This window comes from Trichoderma citrinoviride, assembly GCF_003025115.1.
Source record: "Trichoderma citrinoviride strain TUCIM 6016 unplaced genomic scaffold BBK36scaffold_7, whole genome shotgun sequence".
In the NCBI taxonomy this organism is placed as follows: domain Eukaryota; kingdom Fungi; phylum Ascomycota; class Sordariomycetes; order Hypocreales; family Hypocreaceae; genus Trichoderma; species Trichoderma citrinoviride.
Window position 1 is genome coordinate 905,921 of NW_020194715.1, and position 14,546 is coordinate 920,466.

Genomic DNA, 14,546 nt, shown 5'->3' on the forward strand with positions numbered 1-14,546 from the left:
GGGGGGGGGGGCACAAAAGAACAAAGTCAAGAGAAAAGAGAAAGAAAGAAAGAAAGAAAGAAAGAAAGAAAGAAAGAAAGAAAGAAAGAAAGAAAGAAAGAAAGGAAAAGCTAATCTTAGCCGACCAAGACGGCCCCCCAGGAAAACGGAAAGACAAGAAGAAGAAGCGAGGCATTGTCACTCTTTCAACGGGACATGCGGGCTGGAAAGGCGTCGTCTCCCAGGCGCAGGAACTGCTACGAGTATGTAGCTAACACGAAAGCAACCAAGTAGACTAAACAGCCAACGGTTCCCGGGCAAAAAAACAAAGGACAGGGGGGGGCGTAAAGGGAAAAACGTGCGCGCTATCGTTATGCATACGATACAGGGACTAAAGCAAGTGCGTGCTGCAGGCATCTCGATCTGGTTATCAGGGAAAGACTGAACGGCGGGCGGTTGGTGCAAGGGGGTGACAGAGAGAGAACGGGGACAGGGGGGGAGGGAGACAACGAAGCTCGGCTAGCATTGATGCGGTCAAGAGCGGTGGTGCTTGTCGAGGTGTACTATCTGACAATTGGCTCTGTCTTGTCTGTATCTGGTGTCTGGGAAGTGTTAGTACAAGCAGGTATTTGTAGAAGAGAGAGAAGAGAAGGGGGAGAGAAGATGGCTTCAGCCTCGTCTGGTCTTGTGTAGGTATATGTATGTAAGTCAAGCTGTCCCTTGGACACGGCCATGCGCACTGCTATCTGCATCTCTCATCATGGACGACATTGTATTGGACCAGCACTTCTCATGATCATGGCTCCCCTGGCCCTCGTTCCCCTCCTGTTTCCCCCAGTCTCTTTGCCTTGTCTCTTCGCTTTCTCCTCATGCGCCCATTGACGAATGGAGATGGCTTGAGCTGCCTCGGATGCGTTTTTGCCGCCTGCCTCACCGCCTTCTCCCCGACCTTTTTTTTTTTCTCCGACATCCACCAAAGATCCCTGTCCACCAAATGATACAGCAGAACCAGGGTAAAGGGAACCCCAACCTCTCCAGGCCAAACCCCCTTCGTACTCGGTACGGAGCTGCAGAACAGTGGCCATGGACTCTTGTTTGCCTGTTTGTTTTTACCAGCGTGATGATGATGGAGGTCCGAGAGGGAGAGACAAAGAGCAGGAAGGGATGAAGCAGAGGCGACAAGATGCTGACCCGAGCCAGACGCAGGGCGTCCTGTACGAACTTTGTCGCGCAGCAAACCCCGTTCTAGATGCTGCTGGAAGAGCATATGGAAATGCTACGATGCCTTCGAGTGCGACTATACCTTTGTGTTTGTACCGGGCAAGGCAAGGCCGCAAAGCCTCCAGTGGCCATGCATACTACTAGATACCTACAGCCTGCCTGCCTGCGTCGAGGTCCACAGCGAGCAAGCAGCATTGAGAGGGCCTGGCTGCTGTTGCTACCGAGACCCTCTTGGCGTGCTCTCCCTCACGCCCATCATCGTCATCATCGTCGCCGTCGCTCGCTCGTCGTCGTCGTCGAGCAAAGCCTGGCCGTTTTGTTTCTGGGTCTGCTCTGGACGAGTTACACGCACAGCTGCGTCCTGACAACCCCCACAGGCGCAAAAGCACGATGCCGGTGACGAATAATCGACGGTTCATCCTCATCGGGCTTCCGCTCCTCTCTTCAGCAAACCAGCAAAGCGGCCAGAGAGGCTCAGAGGCGAGCCAATTGCCCCCAAAAGGCTCGACACTGGGATCCATTCATGCCACGCTGTGAGCGGCATGCCCGTGTTTGCTCGTTCCCCCCCCCCCTCTTGAGTGGGTTCTGGCCGCATCGCGGATGGCAACTCCGTCCTGTCAAGCTCTGCCACCTCAGACCTTGCTTGAAGTCTTGCGTATGTGCTGTCACCTCGACTACTCGCTATGTAGCATGTACTACTAGCAGCAGCACTATCAGCTCCCCACACAGCCGAACCCTGCTGATCCTGCGAGGCACACGAATGGACCCGGCGTGCTGGCAACCTGAAAAGGGCTGTCCCGCTGTTGGGCTGACATGGGTGTGTTGGCATAGCTGACCAGGCCCTCTGCCCCCCCGCCCTCGTCTGCTCCAAGTCGGTGAGGTTTGTGAGAGGAGGAGCCTCAAGTTCTCACGATGGCCTCATCGAGAACGTTCATGGATACCTATGTACCTACCAAGTGCCGGTTGCTGCCTTTGGTACGAGCACATGTACCAGACTACGACTGACGGCCTTGACCCGTCTCGACCTCCCACCGCTTCGCTGACTCGCCCCTAGCAACCGTCATAGATGAGTAGATGAGAGAACGCAGGCTTCCAAGAATAGTGTTTGCCTTTGCGTTTTTGTTTCTCTTTGCGAGTTGCTGGCTTTCTGGTATCCTCTGCAGTTGTGCGAGCAAGAAGAGAACTTCCCTCGTCAAACGGCCATGTCCCTCCTTCGCAGACCGCCCCTTTTGGGGTTCCAGCTCCCGATCCACACAGATGGGGGCTCTTTTTCCTTTTTGCAACTTGTCACCCTTCACTCGCTGCAAAACGGCATCTCGCGAAACGCGGAGTAGCTGAGAATGACACTTCCTATAGGTACCAAGTACGAAAGTGCGGACACTGGCTAACTTGCACAGGCTTTTTCCCCAAACTTCCTGCATGACTTGCTCTGTGCCAACCTACATCAACACGTCAAAACAAACCATACGAAAGAGGCACATCTCGGGTTTCCCCCGGGTTCGTGCCACGGCCCTGCCTACGCATAACCTAAACCGTCTTCGTCACAAGCGACGGGAGACTGTGCCCGCAAGATAGCATGCCAATGGCAGAGACAGATGGTCTCCCTCTTGTCGTCTAATTCCCACGTGCTAACGGTTAGAGTAGCATTGCAAGCGGACGCGACGGCACCGCGTTGTCAGTCTTCTAGTATCTCTTTTTTTGTGTCTTTGATTCCCTACCTGCCAGCGTATGGGTGGTCTCCCCTTTTGGAACAAGGTACATTACATGCGTTGTGGATATCCCGACGTGTGATCCAACCTCTCCCGTCCCCGAGTTGGCAGATGATACATGTATGATGATGCCATGGTCCGCCCGTCTTTGGCCAGCAAAACCCGTGGCCCTTTTGGCGAGGCAAGCACCTGTGATGACTCCCCAAGTCCCGAATCAGAACAACAGGAGACAACCCATCCCTATGCGAACTTGCACCAATGGCCTGCTCTTGCTCGCTTCCTCTTGGCACGCACAAGCCCATGCTGGGAATAGCATCTGCCATCTTTCCTTGCCCACAGCAGCTAAGCTAGCGATAGTATCCCCCAACAAGGGGCGCTTACGAGGAAGTCCTGTACTCCTCCGTACTGTGCTGTACATTCCTTCTCGCGTAATGTATTACTAGCCGGACTGATGTAGGACTTTTGCCAAATCATGCCCGTCTCGACACACGACTCCCGGGGGAGCGGCTCATTGGGCGTCGCGATCGCCGTTGTCCTTGGGAGCTAGTACGTCTTGACAACCCTCCAGCCCACACCCAGTAAGAAACATGGCGGTTGGTAGATCGCTTGAAGAGAAGAGGATCATCCTGCTTTGCCGCATCTGCCTGCCTGCCTGCCTGCCTGTCCTGCGGGTTGCTGCTCGACCTGCCTGACCTGACGCGGCAGAAAGAGAGGGTCTTGACATGATCTTGTCAAGGCAAAGTACATATGTAATTCGTAGAAAGAAAGAAAAAAACAAAAAAACCAAAGGGGGCTGGAACGGGAAGATTTGTGTCTTCTGTCTCGTCTTGGCCCCGCGTGATGTGTGTTCTCCCGTTTTGGTGTTTCTCCAATAGGAGGCTCTTTTCTTCTGTGGCAAAAGTGAGAGATATGCGGTCATGCCGAAAGTGTGAAGGGTAATATGCGATTGACCTTTTTGCTTTTCTTTTCCCCCTGTCCCATTTACTACTTGGTATGCCCTCTGTCAACATGCTCATGCAGAAGACATGGGAGAATGAAGAAGAGCCTTGCTGTATAGTTGTCATTATGGTGAATGGGACGGCAAGAAGTGAAGCCATAGACAGACAGGAGAATGGGAAGAACAAGTAAGAAAGGACGGAACAGCAAGAAAAGACAAAAACGAAGTGAAAGAAGTAGAACCATTTAAGAAGAAACGAAGGAAAAACGTGAGCAAACAAGCCACGAAGTCTGTAATCATCATGAGGTTCCCAAAGCATTGAAACGCCACTCTCGGAAATATATTTCTGAAACTTTCGTCCTTTCGAGTGGCTTTTTCTTTTGCTCTACAAGCTCTCTCTTCCACACACTTTATGTGGTTTCTTCTGGAGATGTACACGTGCCAAAACCCCCTTTTCACCGGCCTTTCACGATAGGAGATTGTTGTTGCTTTTTCCCCTTGTGAGATGCTGCCCGTGAACCATTTGTTTGGGTGTAAAGACCAACCTCACCCCATACACAGGGTATATTCTATCTCAAAAAGGTCCTTCAGTTGCAATTAATAACTCGTATCCAGACAAACTGCGGCGTAAATGGTCGCCATTGATTCTCCAGTCAGGCACTTATCGCTGTTGTATATACGGTACTCCAAAGGCAGGATACAACTTGCTTCGATACTCATAGATCATTTCAACCTACTGATGGCACTCATGCGACCAAGTCAATAAGAATTCAAGTGAATTTCTACCAAACTCCTACTCGGCCTCTGTTCCATATCAAGATACTGGACTCTCACAACGCACATCGCGTCTTGATCCTCTTAACGAATACTCTAATACGATGCGTCTCCGACATAACAGTCACCACTGGTGACATGTATTCAGTGGTCAGTATGGTGCCTTCGTTGGCTGCTTACTGTTGCCAACCCATATGGGCGAATCAATCTTCCTTCAAGTCCGTGTTGAGAACCAAGTCCTCCCTGAATCTTCTGTGCACGATTATGGTCAAGCCCTCGATGCCACCATCCCTGTATCTCTGCCGCTCTGATTCTTCATCTGCAATGCGCTGGCTCTCTTGCTGGTCCAAAGTCTCACCCAGTTCGAGTTTGAGCTTGTCAAAGGCAGAACTGAGCCCCAAGTACCGGGTGCGCCACTCGCAAATGTGATGGCTTATGGGCATCTCGGAATCGCCACTAGACTTATCGGAAGCCATCTTTGACTCTTCAACAGCAGCCTCTGCTTGATGCTTCTTTGATGATTGTGCTGGAGATTGACGCAAACGCCTATCAAAGTCGGGAGATGATACTAAATCTTCCTTCCGCGGGGAGCCAGCCCCGGATGCCGGTGTGTCGTTGAGTTTCCTCAATTGTCGTCTCCATGTTGAGGGATCCGATGACTCGATCGTTTGCTGAGGGCTTTTGCCTACGCTCGCGACCTTCACCGAGTCTCGGGATCCAAGAGTCCCTCTGCCGCTTCTGTTTGCTGTTTCTGGAGTCAAATTGTTTGCTCTTCTTGCGGGTGAGCCCCTATCCCCCCGTAATGGCACCTGCGGCTGCTGTTTCCCAGTGCTCCTCGTCTGTTTATCATACTTCGTATCGCGGGGAGGTCCTGGCGTATCGTCAGCATCCCTAGACGGCAATATTCGAGGTGAGGTTGCTGGAGTCGTCCAAACAGCCTTGCCCGGTACTGATGTCGACGATCGGCTCAACTCACTGTCAAGTTCAACTCCCTCCAGGGTCAATCTTGGAGTGTTCTGGTGGCCACCTCCGCCTGACTGAGGCACGTTGTTTTGCCGAGGCGTCCCAGGGCCCTCCGAACTGATCCAGAAGGCGTCTTGTTCCATTGCCTGCTGTGCGTGTGCGGTAGTTTCGTTGCCAGGACCATGCATTCTCCGTTGAGTTGGAAATTGTCTGTCCTTGTCATGCCGGGTCCCGTGAGTGTGTGAGCGAGAGGATGGCGCTGGTGTCTATCAGTTAGCATTTCCATCTCCATGATAGAATGGCCTTCCGACAATAGCAAAGCCGGTACTTACTGGCTGTCTCCTCTGACAGAACGTGACGGTCTGGCTTCTGTGTCGAGAACGGTTCCGCAGTGGTATATCCAGAAGAGAGCGAAGCAGCCATGACGGCCTGTTCATCAACTCCAAGTTTCCTTTGAGCCGACCTGAAAGAATCATTCGAACTGCTTTTGTATGTCACATATTCGCCTCCAGTGCTCTGGCCAACCGGCTCCTGGCCTGACTGGGACTGTCGAGCAATGCAGCAGATACTGTGTCTCGCCGGATCAGTACTGACATGACAAGCTGGGCAAGCGTACTGCTGTTCAGCGCTGACTGTTTCGCTGTGGGATTTGTCCAGACGCTGCCGGCGTTCATGTCGAAGTTGTTGATATGCGTGTCGTTCTGCCTCAGCGTGGCTACATTGGCTCCGACCGAGGTAGGTTGAGACAGCATCACTGCTCTTTGAATGGGAGAGACGATGTAATGCTGTGGAAAGAGATCAGCTTCGCAGCTTTAAGTGTGACTGGAAGCTAAACTTACTCCTGTCTCGATTATGCACTGGCTGTGATAGGTTGGTTACACTCTGGCTGTGAGTGACCCCATGGCGGCACGCCTCCTGTTTCGACATCCCCTCGTCTTTTCCACGCCCACGGCCAGCTCCAAGGTTTGTAGAAAGGCCGCTCACCAGCTCCGTTCTGCACTTGACGCAAAACTCATGGCCGCATCTCGCACACCGGGCCCGTGTATGTAGATGTCCTCCACAGGAATGACATACTTGGACGGTCTTCCCTACCGCCTCCTGTCGCTCCTTTTCGCTGGAGAGGCCTTCTGGTCGTGAGACTCCATACATATCGAACATGTCCAACGCGTCTTGCTGTTCTTTTTTGGAGCTGTCGAGGATCTCGTGCACCGTCTGAAAAGGAGGCAACGATGCTCGGAGGTTGGCCTGAGAGCGCATGGGAGACTTGAAATTTGATCTTGCTTCACCAGCGCGGTTGACAACAGACTCGTTGGACATGTGCGAATTTCGGAACCTGTTTTGGCCCCGAGTCGGGCTTTGCAAGCTCACAGAGTTGCTCGATTTCGAGGCTCTCAAGCTCGGCTTCACATTGAACCTGTGAGAACTCGTCGCCGCAACTTCCCAGGCAACCCCATTGTCATCGATATGATCGTCATACACCCTCAAGCCAGGATACGAATGTCCGACCGGAGGCGAAGCAGTCACTTCGAGCCGCGCGCGCTGGCAGGCTGGGCTGCAAACCGCTGCGTCTTCACGCGTATCTGTAACGTACGGCGAAGTCTGGGCTTTGAGGTTGCTTTGGCTCGTCTTGATATTGAGGTCCCGTATGCGCGACCCAACGTAGCCAGATTGGACGAGGCCCATATCGTCTGGAGGGCCGTCCAGGGACATGGCATCCTGGAAGGGAGTCGTGGGATCGTAAATCTCAGAATAATCCATGATACTGATGGAATACGCAGCAATAGTAAAAGCCGGAAGAATGCAATATCTGGTATTCTGAAGAAGTGTGAAGCAAGAAGTAAGAAAACAGATGGAAAAATAGATGTGAATTCAAGAGCCAGAGAGGAAGCAAGAAAGATGTGCAAGGGCCAGAAAGCAGGAGCTACCATGGTCAAGAGGCAAGGGTTCTGCAACAGACGAAAAAAGCAGAGAGAAGCGTGACTTCATTTCGTTAAGTTTGAGAATCGCTGCTGCACTCTTGTAAGTGCAGAGCGTAAGGCAGAGGCTCGCAGAACATAGCAAGGTCTACTATTCGTTTCTTCATAAGGTATGACAGCACGACAGCATAGTCAATTGTTTTGGCTCTGCGCTAAGACAAGTAGAAGAGTTGTACAGCGGTTTATATTTCTACATTCGTTTATTTGACAAGGGAGGCGAGGGTCTCGAGAATCTGTGGACAGAATGTTAATGACTGCTTGTCCGCGAGCTTGCCAAAGTCTTATACGCACCTCCAGCTCAATCTTGGCCTCAGCAATGTCCTGCTCGCTTCCATTGCCGTTGGCAACCTTCTGGGCCTCGGCAATGCCGTTGCGGATGGCCTCGGCGCTGAAGTCCTCCAGGGGGTAGGCCTCGGGGGAGTTGATGCTCAGGACGGAGTTGGGCTGAACGGTAGCAAAGCCACCAGACACTATACGGGCGCATCAGTCCATGTCTCGTCGTCTAGTGTAGAATCGCAACACTCGGAGGGGTTATATCACGTACGGAAGAACTGCTTGGCGGGGCCGTTCTCCTCGACAACCTCGACCAGGCCGGGCTTGAGCTGCTCAATCGAAGGGACGTGGTTGGCGAGGACACCCATCTCACCGGACTCCGCGGGGATGTTGACCTGGACGACGTCCTGGGACTTGTAGATGGACTGCGAAGCATTGCGGCAATTAGCACCGAGAACGTCCGTCGACCGTCGCATTTCCTCCACCAGCCGAATTCGGATCGCATGTTCGGTACAAGTCGGTATCTCGGGGCGCGGAAAATCATACCTGGTGAGGCAGAGCCAAGCTCAGCTTGATCTATAAAGAAATTTCAGTCAGCGATATATAAACCTCGAGATTATAACATTGCAGCATCCGGAGCAGCCTCACCTTGTCGGGAATGGCCTCAGCGTATCCTCTCCGCTGGATGGCGACTCGCATGGCTGTAGGGCGAGCTCGGAGAGCCGCACGGGCAACACGGAGGGAGTTCATGGTGACTGTGAGGAACGGTTGCGTCGTTGCTTGTGGTGAGCTCAATTGAGGTCGCTGGCACGAATCTTTGCCGGACTTGCAGTCGTTAATTCGGCTAGCGGGAAAACCGCCCGCCGGAGATCTCGTGACATAGCACGTGACTCATTATCAATACCGCATCAGATCGATTAACGAAATACAAATCTTGGATGACAACCTTGCACGAGACTCAACAGCGACCGCGAAATCGGCGTGATTGCCATCTTGCTGCTCGAAGACGCGGATGTCATGGATCGCACAGCTGTGAACATGTACGCCCCATGCCGCGTTGAAGCTTGGGGAAAGACGCCGCGTTACTGCCACTCACAGTCATGATCCACACATCATCGAGTTCAAGCTGCTTCGGCCACGACAGCTCATCACTGTCATTCCGCCCGCTAATCAGTGCCGAGGGTAGCATCATACGAATTGCATTTAAAGATACTAATGTAATCGATACGAGACGTCGCCGTTTGTTGCGTCATCAAAGCCTTGTCACGACTTTGTTGTCTTCGCCCTGACATTCACCCATACAACCTTATACTCATACGAAGTAGGATGAAGTCGAATACGAATGTTGACGGCAACTATTGGACAGCCGGCGTGAGAATTTCGAGCTGGGGGCTTCCAGGCATCGATGTATGGCTATACCCCAGCTTGCTGCCATTAGAGAATGCCCAGCTCCCTACAACAGCATCATGTGCACGAGTCTCTGGTGGCTCAGATGGCATAATAGCATCCAGAGGTGAAGACGAGCAATTAAGTCAACTACGCAACTCCGAGGATACCGATGCTAGACATGGCATGGAAAGCATACCATCTCGATAGATCGAATGTCGAACGATGGTAGGAAACGTTGCCTTCGGCCAGACCTCGCCCCTTCAATCATCAGCTCATGTCTTTGGGCATCCGACACTGACTTTCACCAATCTTCTGGTCCAGTCAGGTCAAAGCTATGCCATCCCGAACACGCGGGGATGTGCAGTCTGCAGGGTGCCACAGACGGGCGTGAACGGCCTAGAATGCCAGAATCGCAGTGTGGCTTCCAGTTAGCAGCGGTCGAGAAGGCATCCTGTCCATCCCTCCCAGCTCTCATGCGAGGCTTCAGTGCTGTCGAAAGGGGTGTATGGCGTCTCGGGTGGCTTTACAGTTTTGAACCTTTCCCGCCTAAAGTCTCTCCCTCGATTCCGTTATCGCTCTGCTGTTTCTGCTGCGGTATCACTAAGAAATGAATGCCTACAGCCTGTGCGACAGCGCGGTATGTCAGCTGTCGTGCGAGGTTACATGATTCACGAGTGCCAAGAGAAGGGTGTCTTCGCGTCGAGCTGCCATTGCTCGAATATTGGAGGGACGATAAGTCTAGACTTTGGGTATGTCTCGGAGAGGGAGAGTAGAGCCTTGATACACCCAAGTGTGCTACAGATACAATGACATACCCCTCTCCGTACGCTATCAACTCCAATACTGGCCCCTTTTGTTGATACGAGAGAACCTTACTGATCTCTGTACGAATACACACGCCCAGGTGAGTGGAATCTCATGTGTGTGAATGGAGACGAGCTGAGTGCGAGCCATGGGGTACAGCAGCCTCACCTTCATTGTGGGCCACGAAGGAGAAAAGGAAAATAAACCAGCATAATCTCGCCGAAAAGCAAGAGATTCCCCAACCACGACGCGCGCAGTGCGCCAATTTCGTGTTCCTTACACTCTTTCCCTCATCCCGCGATGCTTTTTTACCTCTCGTACTTCTCCAACAGAGAACCCGCTCAACCCGCTAGAGGCCGAGCTGTTCGCTCGGTGGACTAGCTCCCCTTCCCCATCGGAGCGAAGGTTTTACTAGCGAAGCGCGAGGAGAAAAGAAAATTTTTTGGAACAATTTTTTCAGCGAAAAGAAGAGGTCGTCACACCGAGCTAGCGGTTGGCCCGCGAGGCTAAAGAAAGAAGGAGAGGCTATCTACCACCAACACTGTGTACTTGGATTTACTATATCTGCCCCCGTGGGTAGAGGAAGCAAGGAAGCAACAAAAGACCGACGCGGCTAATACTGGCCTCCGACCTTGTTGTTGTTCCAGGCCGTCGACAAATTTTGCAGAGCTTGGAGCAAATTGGAGCAATCGATCGAGAAAGCTTTGTCCCCGTCCTAGCTTCATCGGCTTCCTCTAGGTGAAATCTCTAGGCTGCCCTTGGCTTGCCTTGGCTTGTCTCAGTTGAGATTCGCTGTGCTGGCCAATCATCGGGAGCAATTGACAACATGCGATTCAACAGATTTACACGCCCGGATAGAACATGTGTGAGACGGTGATTCTGGGTTCCGAATCACGACCAGTCGAGGCCCTATTTTAAGCTTACATGCAGCGAGATGTTGTCTCTCCTATTCTTGGCAGGTTGACTGAGAAATGAGTGTCTCAGCACCAAGATGTCCTGATGTCTGTCTCTTCACGAATAGAGGTACTACTACTAGTAGTATAACCTTACTTTTGTCTCGGAAGCAATCTCGCGATAGCTTACCTAACGTGATAACCTCGCATGAGATGTCTCTCCTTTTTTCGACAGCACAAAAAGCAAGCGAGACATCAGAACTTGCATCTTCACAAGCGCAAACTGTGCGCACACTGAGCAGGACGACCACAGACAAAACGGCCAGGTTGTAGGCGTCAGTACGGCGTACGGAGCAAATTGACCGTATCAAACCTGCATCAAAGCCTCCATCCAACAAGCAAATCCCCCTTTCAAGGAGGAACCTTCCGTTCAAGGGCTGAAGTTGCTTGTCCCACGGTCACGGAGCAACCATTGTTCCCAGGATTACCTGCGACAAAGCCGCCCACCGTGTAATTCTTGGACCACGGGCAATAATAATTACGGAGGCACAGCTCCGCCATCATTTTGGACGGAAGAGCACCGAATGGAGTTCGGCAAGGCAAGGCAAAGCATTGGACGGTCAGTTTTTTGTTGTACTCCGTAATACGGATATGCGCGGCCGAAAATGGCTACTGAGGGTCAGCTCTGGCAGCCTTTCAGGGTTTCATGCAAAATGCCATTGGATCATGCGCGGTCCTTGACGAGTCTCACCGCCTTTATAAGGGCCCATGGGATTTGGTGTTGAGGCTTTCTGACGATATTATGGCCTGAGGCTAAAAGGCATTCGTGCGTTTGAGATGGATACTACTCATTGCATTCTGGCCGACGTTGACCCGCGAGCCATGCCGTATGCCCGTGAGTGGCTCGTGATTGAGGCGACAGCGGGAGGGGTCAAGAGGAGTGAGTGAGCCCTTGCTCGACTTCATGCTTCATTGTCCCCCATCGCTGAGAGCCTCTTCCATTGGCTGCCTGCACTCGAAAGGGGGCCCCTACGTACAGACTGGCGCAACATGCGCTGCGTCCGGAGTATCATGTGCATGCAAGCCAATATATCGCGAGACTTGTTGGATCGAGGCACGACGACGCTTTGGGAAGGCCTCATAGCTTCAGGCATGTTACACGGGGCAGAGAGCTGCTGATGCTGCTGCTGCTGCCAGTCATACACCGCGAAGCTGCGCAGCATGCACGGGCACCGCGAGCCGAACGACCAAACAATGTGTAGCATCAATTCCCTGCAGCGTAACGCATTGCCTGCTGCGTTTACAGGCGACGGGTCACCTTTTGGCTTGTTGACGGGCTGCGTAGCCTGACACAGCAGCCCAGCAATGCGGCATCTCCTCTAGCCCGTGTCCCCTTTCATTCGCGCGGCCCATGACAATATCCAGCAAAGCAGAGAGACGGCGACGATGCGGGGTTTGTGCAGCCCAAATGAGCCGTGGGGTATTATTTTCGAACCAACCTTAGCGTCCTGTCCTTGTCCTGTGCTTGGATCGACTCGTCGCTTTTCTGGCGAGTGACGCTGACAAAGCGTTTGTTGCAGATGGGGGGAGCGCGAACCGCGCAAAGCGACGTGGTAATATCATGGAGCTTCTGGCCGTGTCGGGCTCGACGCCTATTCTGGCGTAGAGCTGGGCTGGTTTCAACGCTGGCTGGCTGGGCCATCATCTTCCCACTGGGCTGGGCTGCTGACCCCGAACGGCCGCCGATGACGATAGGGCATGGATGAATGGGAAAGCTTCTTTTTCCCACCCCGCCTGCCACGGCTTCTGGCTTCTTCTCGACTTCGGCATCTTTCGTTTTCGTGTGGCGACAGTTGGGCTTACATACGTTGCTGCTCGTCACTGGGGAACTGGGAACCAGCCCAGCCGTGTGTGTGTGTGCCATGATCCTCATACACATGCGATTTCGGTAATGGCTGCGCCGTTCGTCCCCTCCATACTGTATGACGAACCTGTCCACTTTTGGACCATATGGAACGCCTTCTTCTATCCAGGTTGCCAAGGCCTCCTGCCGATCTGAAGGTGCAAAAGGGCGGATGTGGCGGCAGATCGCAGCTCTCGGAAGGGGGATCAGCTGCATGCTCCGGCTCCGACGGTAGCTTGGCCTATTCATGTCCTGTTTATTCCCCTTCTTCGTCATGTCGACATGTTTCTTCTGGAGACGCCGAGTGGGATCGCAAGGTACCAAAGTACGCATTGGCCTGCGCCCTTGGGGGGTGTCATCCCCTGCGTTTCCGTATTGGCACGCACTTTGCGCATGTCAGTTCAACTTGCAGAGCGCGAGGCAACGAGGCAACGAGGCAACGCCTAATTTGCAGCAACTCTCTGGCTGAGAGTGTTGTTCTGCATGCAGCCGAGAGTTTGACGAGGGTTTGGCATGCTCGGAATGGCCCCCCGGAGCATGATACATGATACGCGAAGGCAACGTGGTTCCATTTGCCGTGTTACTCTTTGGATTGTCGCATGCGTCCAAACATGGCTGCAGCATGGGATGTGGATGATGGAAAAGGGGGGGTTGCATTCCAGCAACCTGATCGACCCTTCTAGAGTCATGAGCAGCCTATTCGCCCATTTCCTGCTTCCTGTTTGCCCGTTGGGTGTCAGAGACAGCACGAGAATCGCCTCGAAGTCGCTGCCATTGTTTGACAGATGGCGCAATTTTGCTCGCCGTTGTGCGAGGTTCGAGCTTTGTGCTTTTGTGAGATGTTGGCAATGATGGCAGACACGCAATTCGCCCTTGATAGGCACACTTGCTCATCATCGCCAAGTAAACGGCCAGCGCGCCACCGCGATGACAAGCCCAGCTGGCGAGTTACAGGCGTCCGCCTCCCCTTTACTTGAATGTTACTCGTATGGGGTAGGGAGCAGTTTGCGTGCATGCGATATTAGTACCGAAAGCATTGTAGGGCCTCATGCACGTCGGCTTATTACAGCACTAAACCCAGCTTGTGGTACTACCTAACGCCCTTTCCCCCTTACATACATATGTACATGTTTGCCTTGTGTAAGCGGGGTTTCCGGGGGTGTGGGAGAGGCACAGAGCGAAGTAGATGCGTGTAAAGGGGCGATGCGATGCCTGCCGTCGACAAGCCTCGGCTCCATGGAGACGGAGCCGTCGGCCTCGACGTCCGACGTTCTTCTTCATACAGCTTGAGGCTGGATTGACGAGAAGCCGGACAAACGCCGGCAGGGCCGAGCCATTGCGGTGAGAAACGGAAACAACGTGGAAAGAAAGGCTGGGCGTGAAGCTGCCTTTTGGGTATGGAGTAGATACAAGTTCCATTACCGCGACGAGTCGTGAGTCCTGCAATATCCGCGGGTTTTGGACTGGCCATGTTCCTTAGCTGCGTTTTTTGCGTTGCTGCATGCTTTCGCAACGTGCAGTTGATGAAAAGCACCACTCGCCACAGCTTCTCCGAACGCGGCAGTGGCGTTTTCGCGCTTCGCTTCTACGGCACGATGCGATGAAGCTAGCCCTAAAAGCAACTCCGTACTGTGGAGAGACCTCGGGGATGGCGCTTTGGGCGACGCCGGCCCGCTCAGGAACGGAAGTACTGCGACAGTGCGATTCCATCATTCACGTGTAATA

General features: G+C 53.0%; 2 protein-coding genes across 2 annotated transcripts; both read right to left on the reverse strand.

Annotated features, from left to right (window-relative positions):
* Positions 1-4,823: 4,823 nt before the first annotated feature.
* BBK36DRAFT_1119393 (hypothetical protein) lies at positions 4,824-7,341 on the reverse strand (the record flags this gene model as incomplete). The annotated part of the gene is made up of 3 exons (XM_024890581.1): positions 4,824-5,842; positions 5,895-6,368; positions 6,423-7,341. 3 exons carry the CDS (start codon positions 7,339-7,341, stop codon positions 4,824-4,826), a joined length of 2,412 nt encoding a protein of 803 aa, XP_024749667.1.
* A 350-nt stretch (positions 7,342-7,691) lies between these two features.
* Positions 7,692-8,582, reverse strand: BBK36DRAFT_1119854 (epsilon subunit of F1F0-ATP synthase N-terminal domain-containing protein; the record flags this gene model as incomplete). The annotated part of the gene is made up of 4 exons (XM_024890632.1): positions 7,692-8,029; positions 8,104-8,257; positions 8,379-8,408; positions 8,481-8,582. The coding sequence occupies 4 exons, from the start codon at positions 8,580-8,582 to the stop codon at positions 7,692-7,694; spliced, it is 624 nt and encodes a 207-aa protein (XP_024749668.1).
* Positions 8,583-14,546: the final 5,964 nt, after the last annotated feature.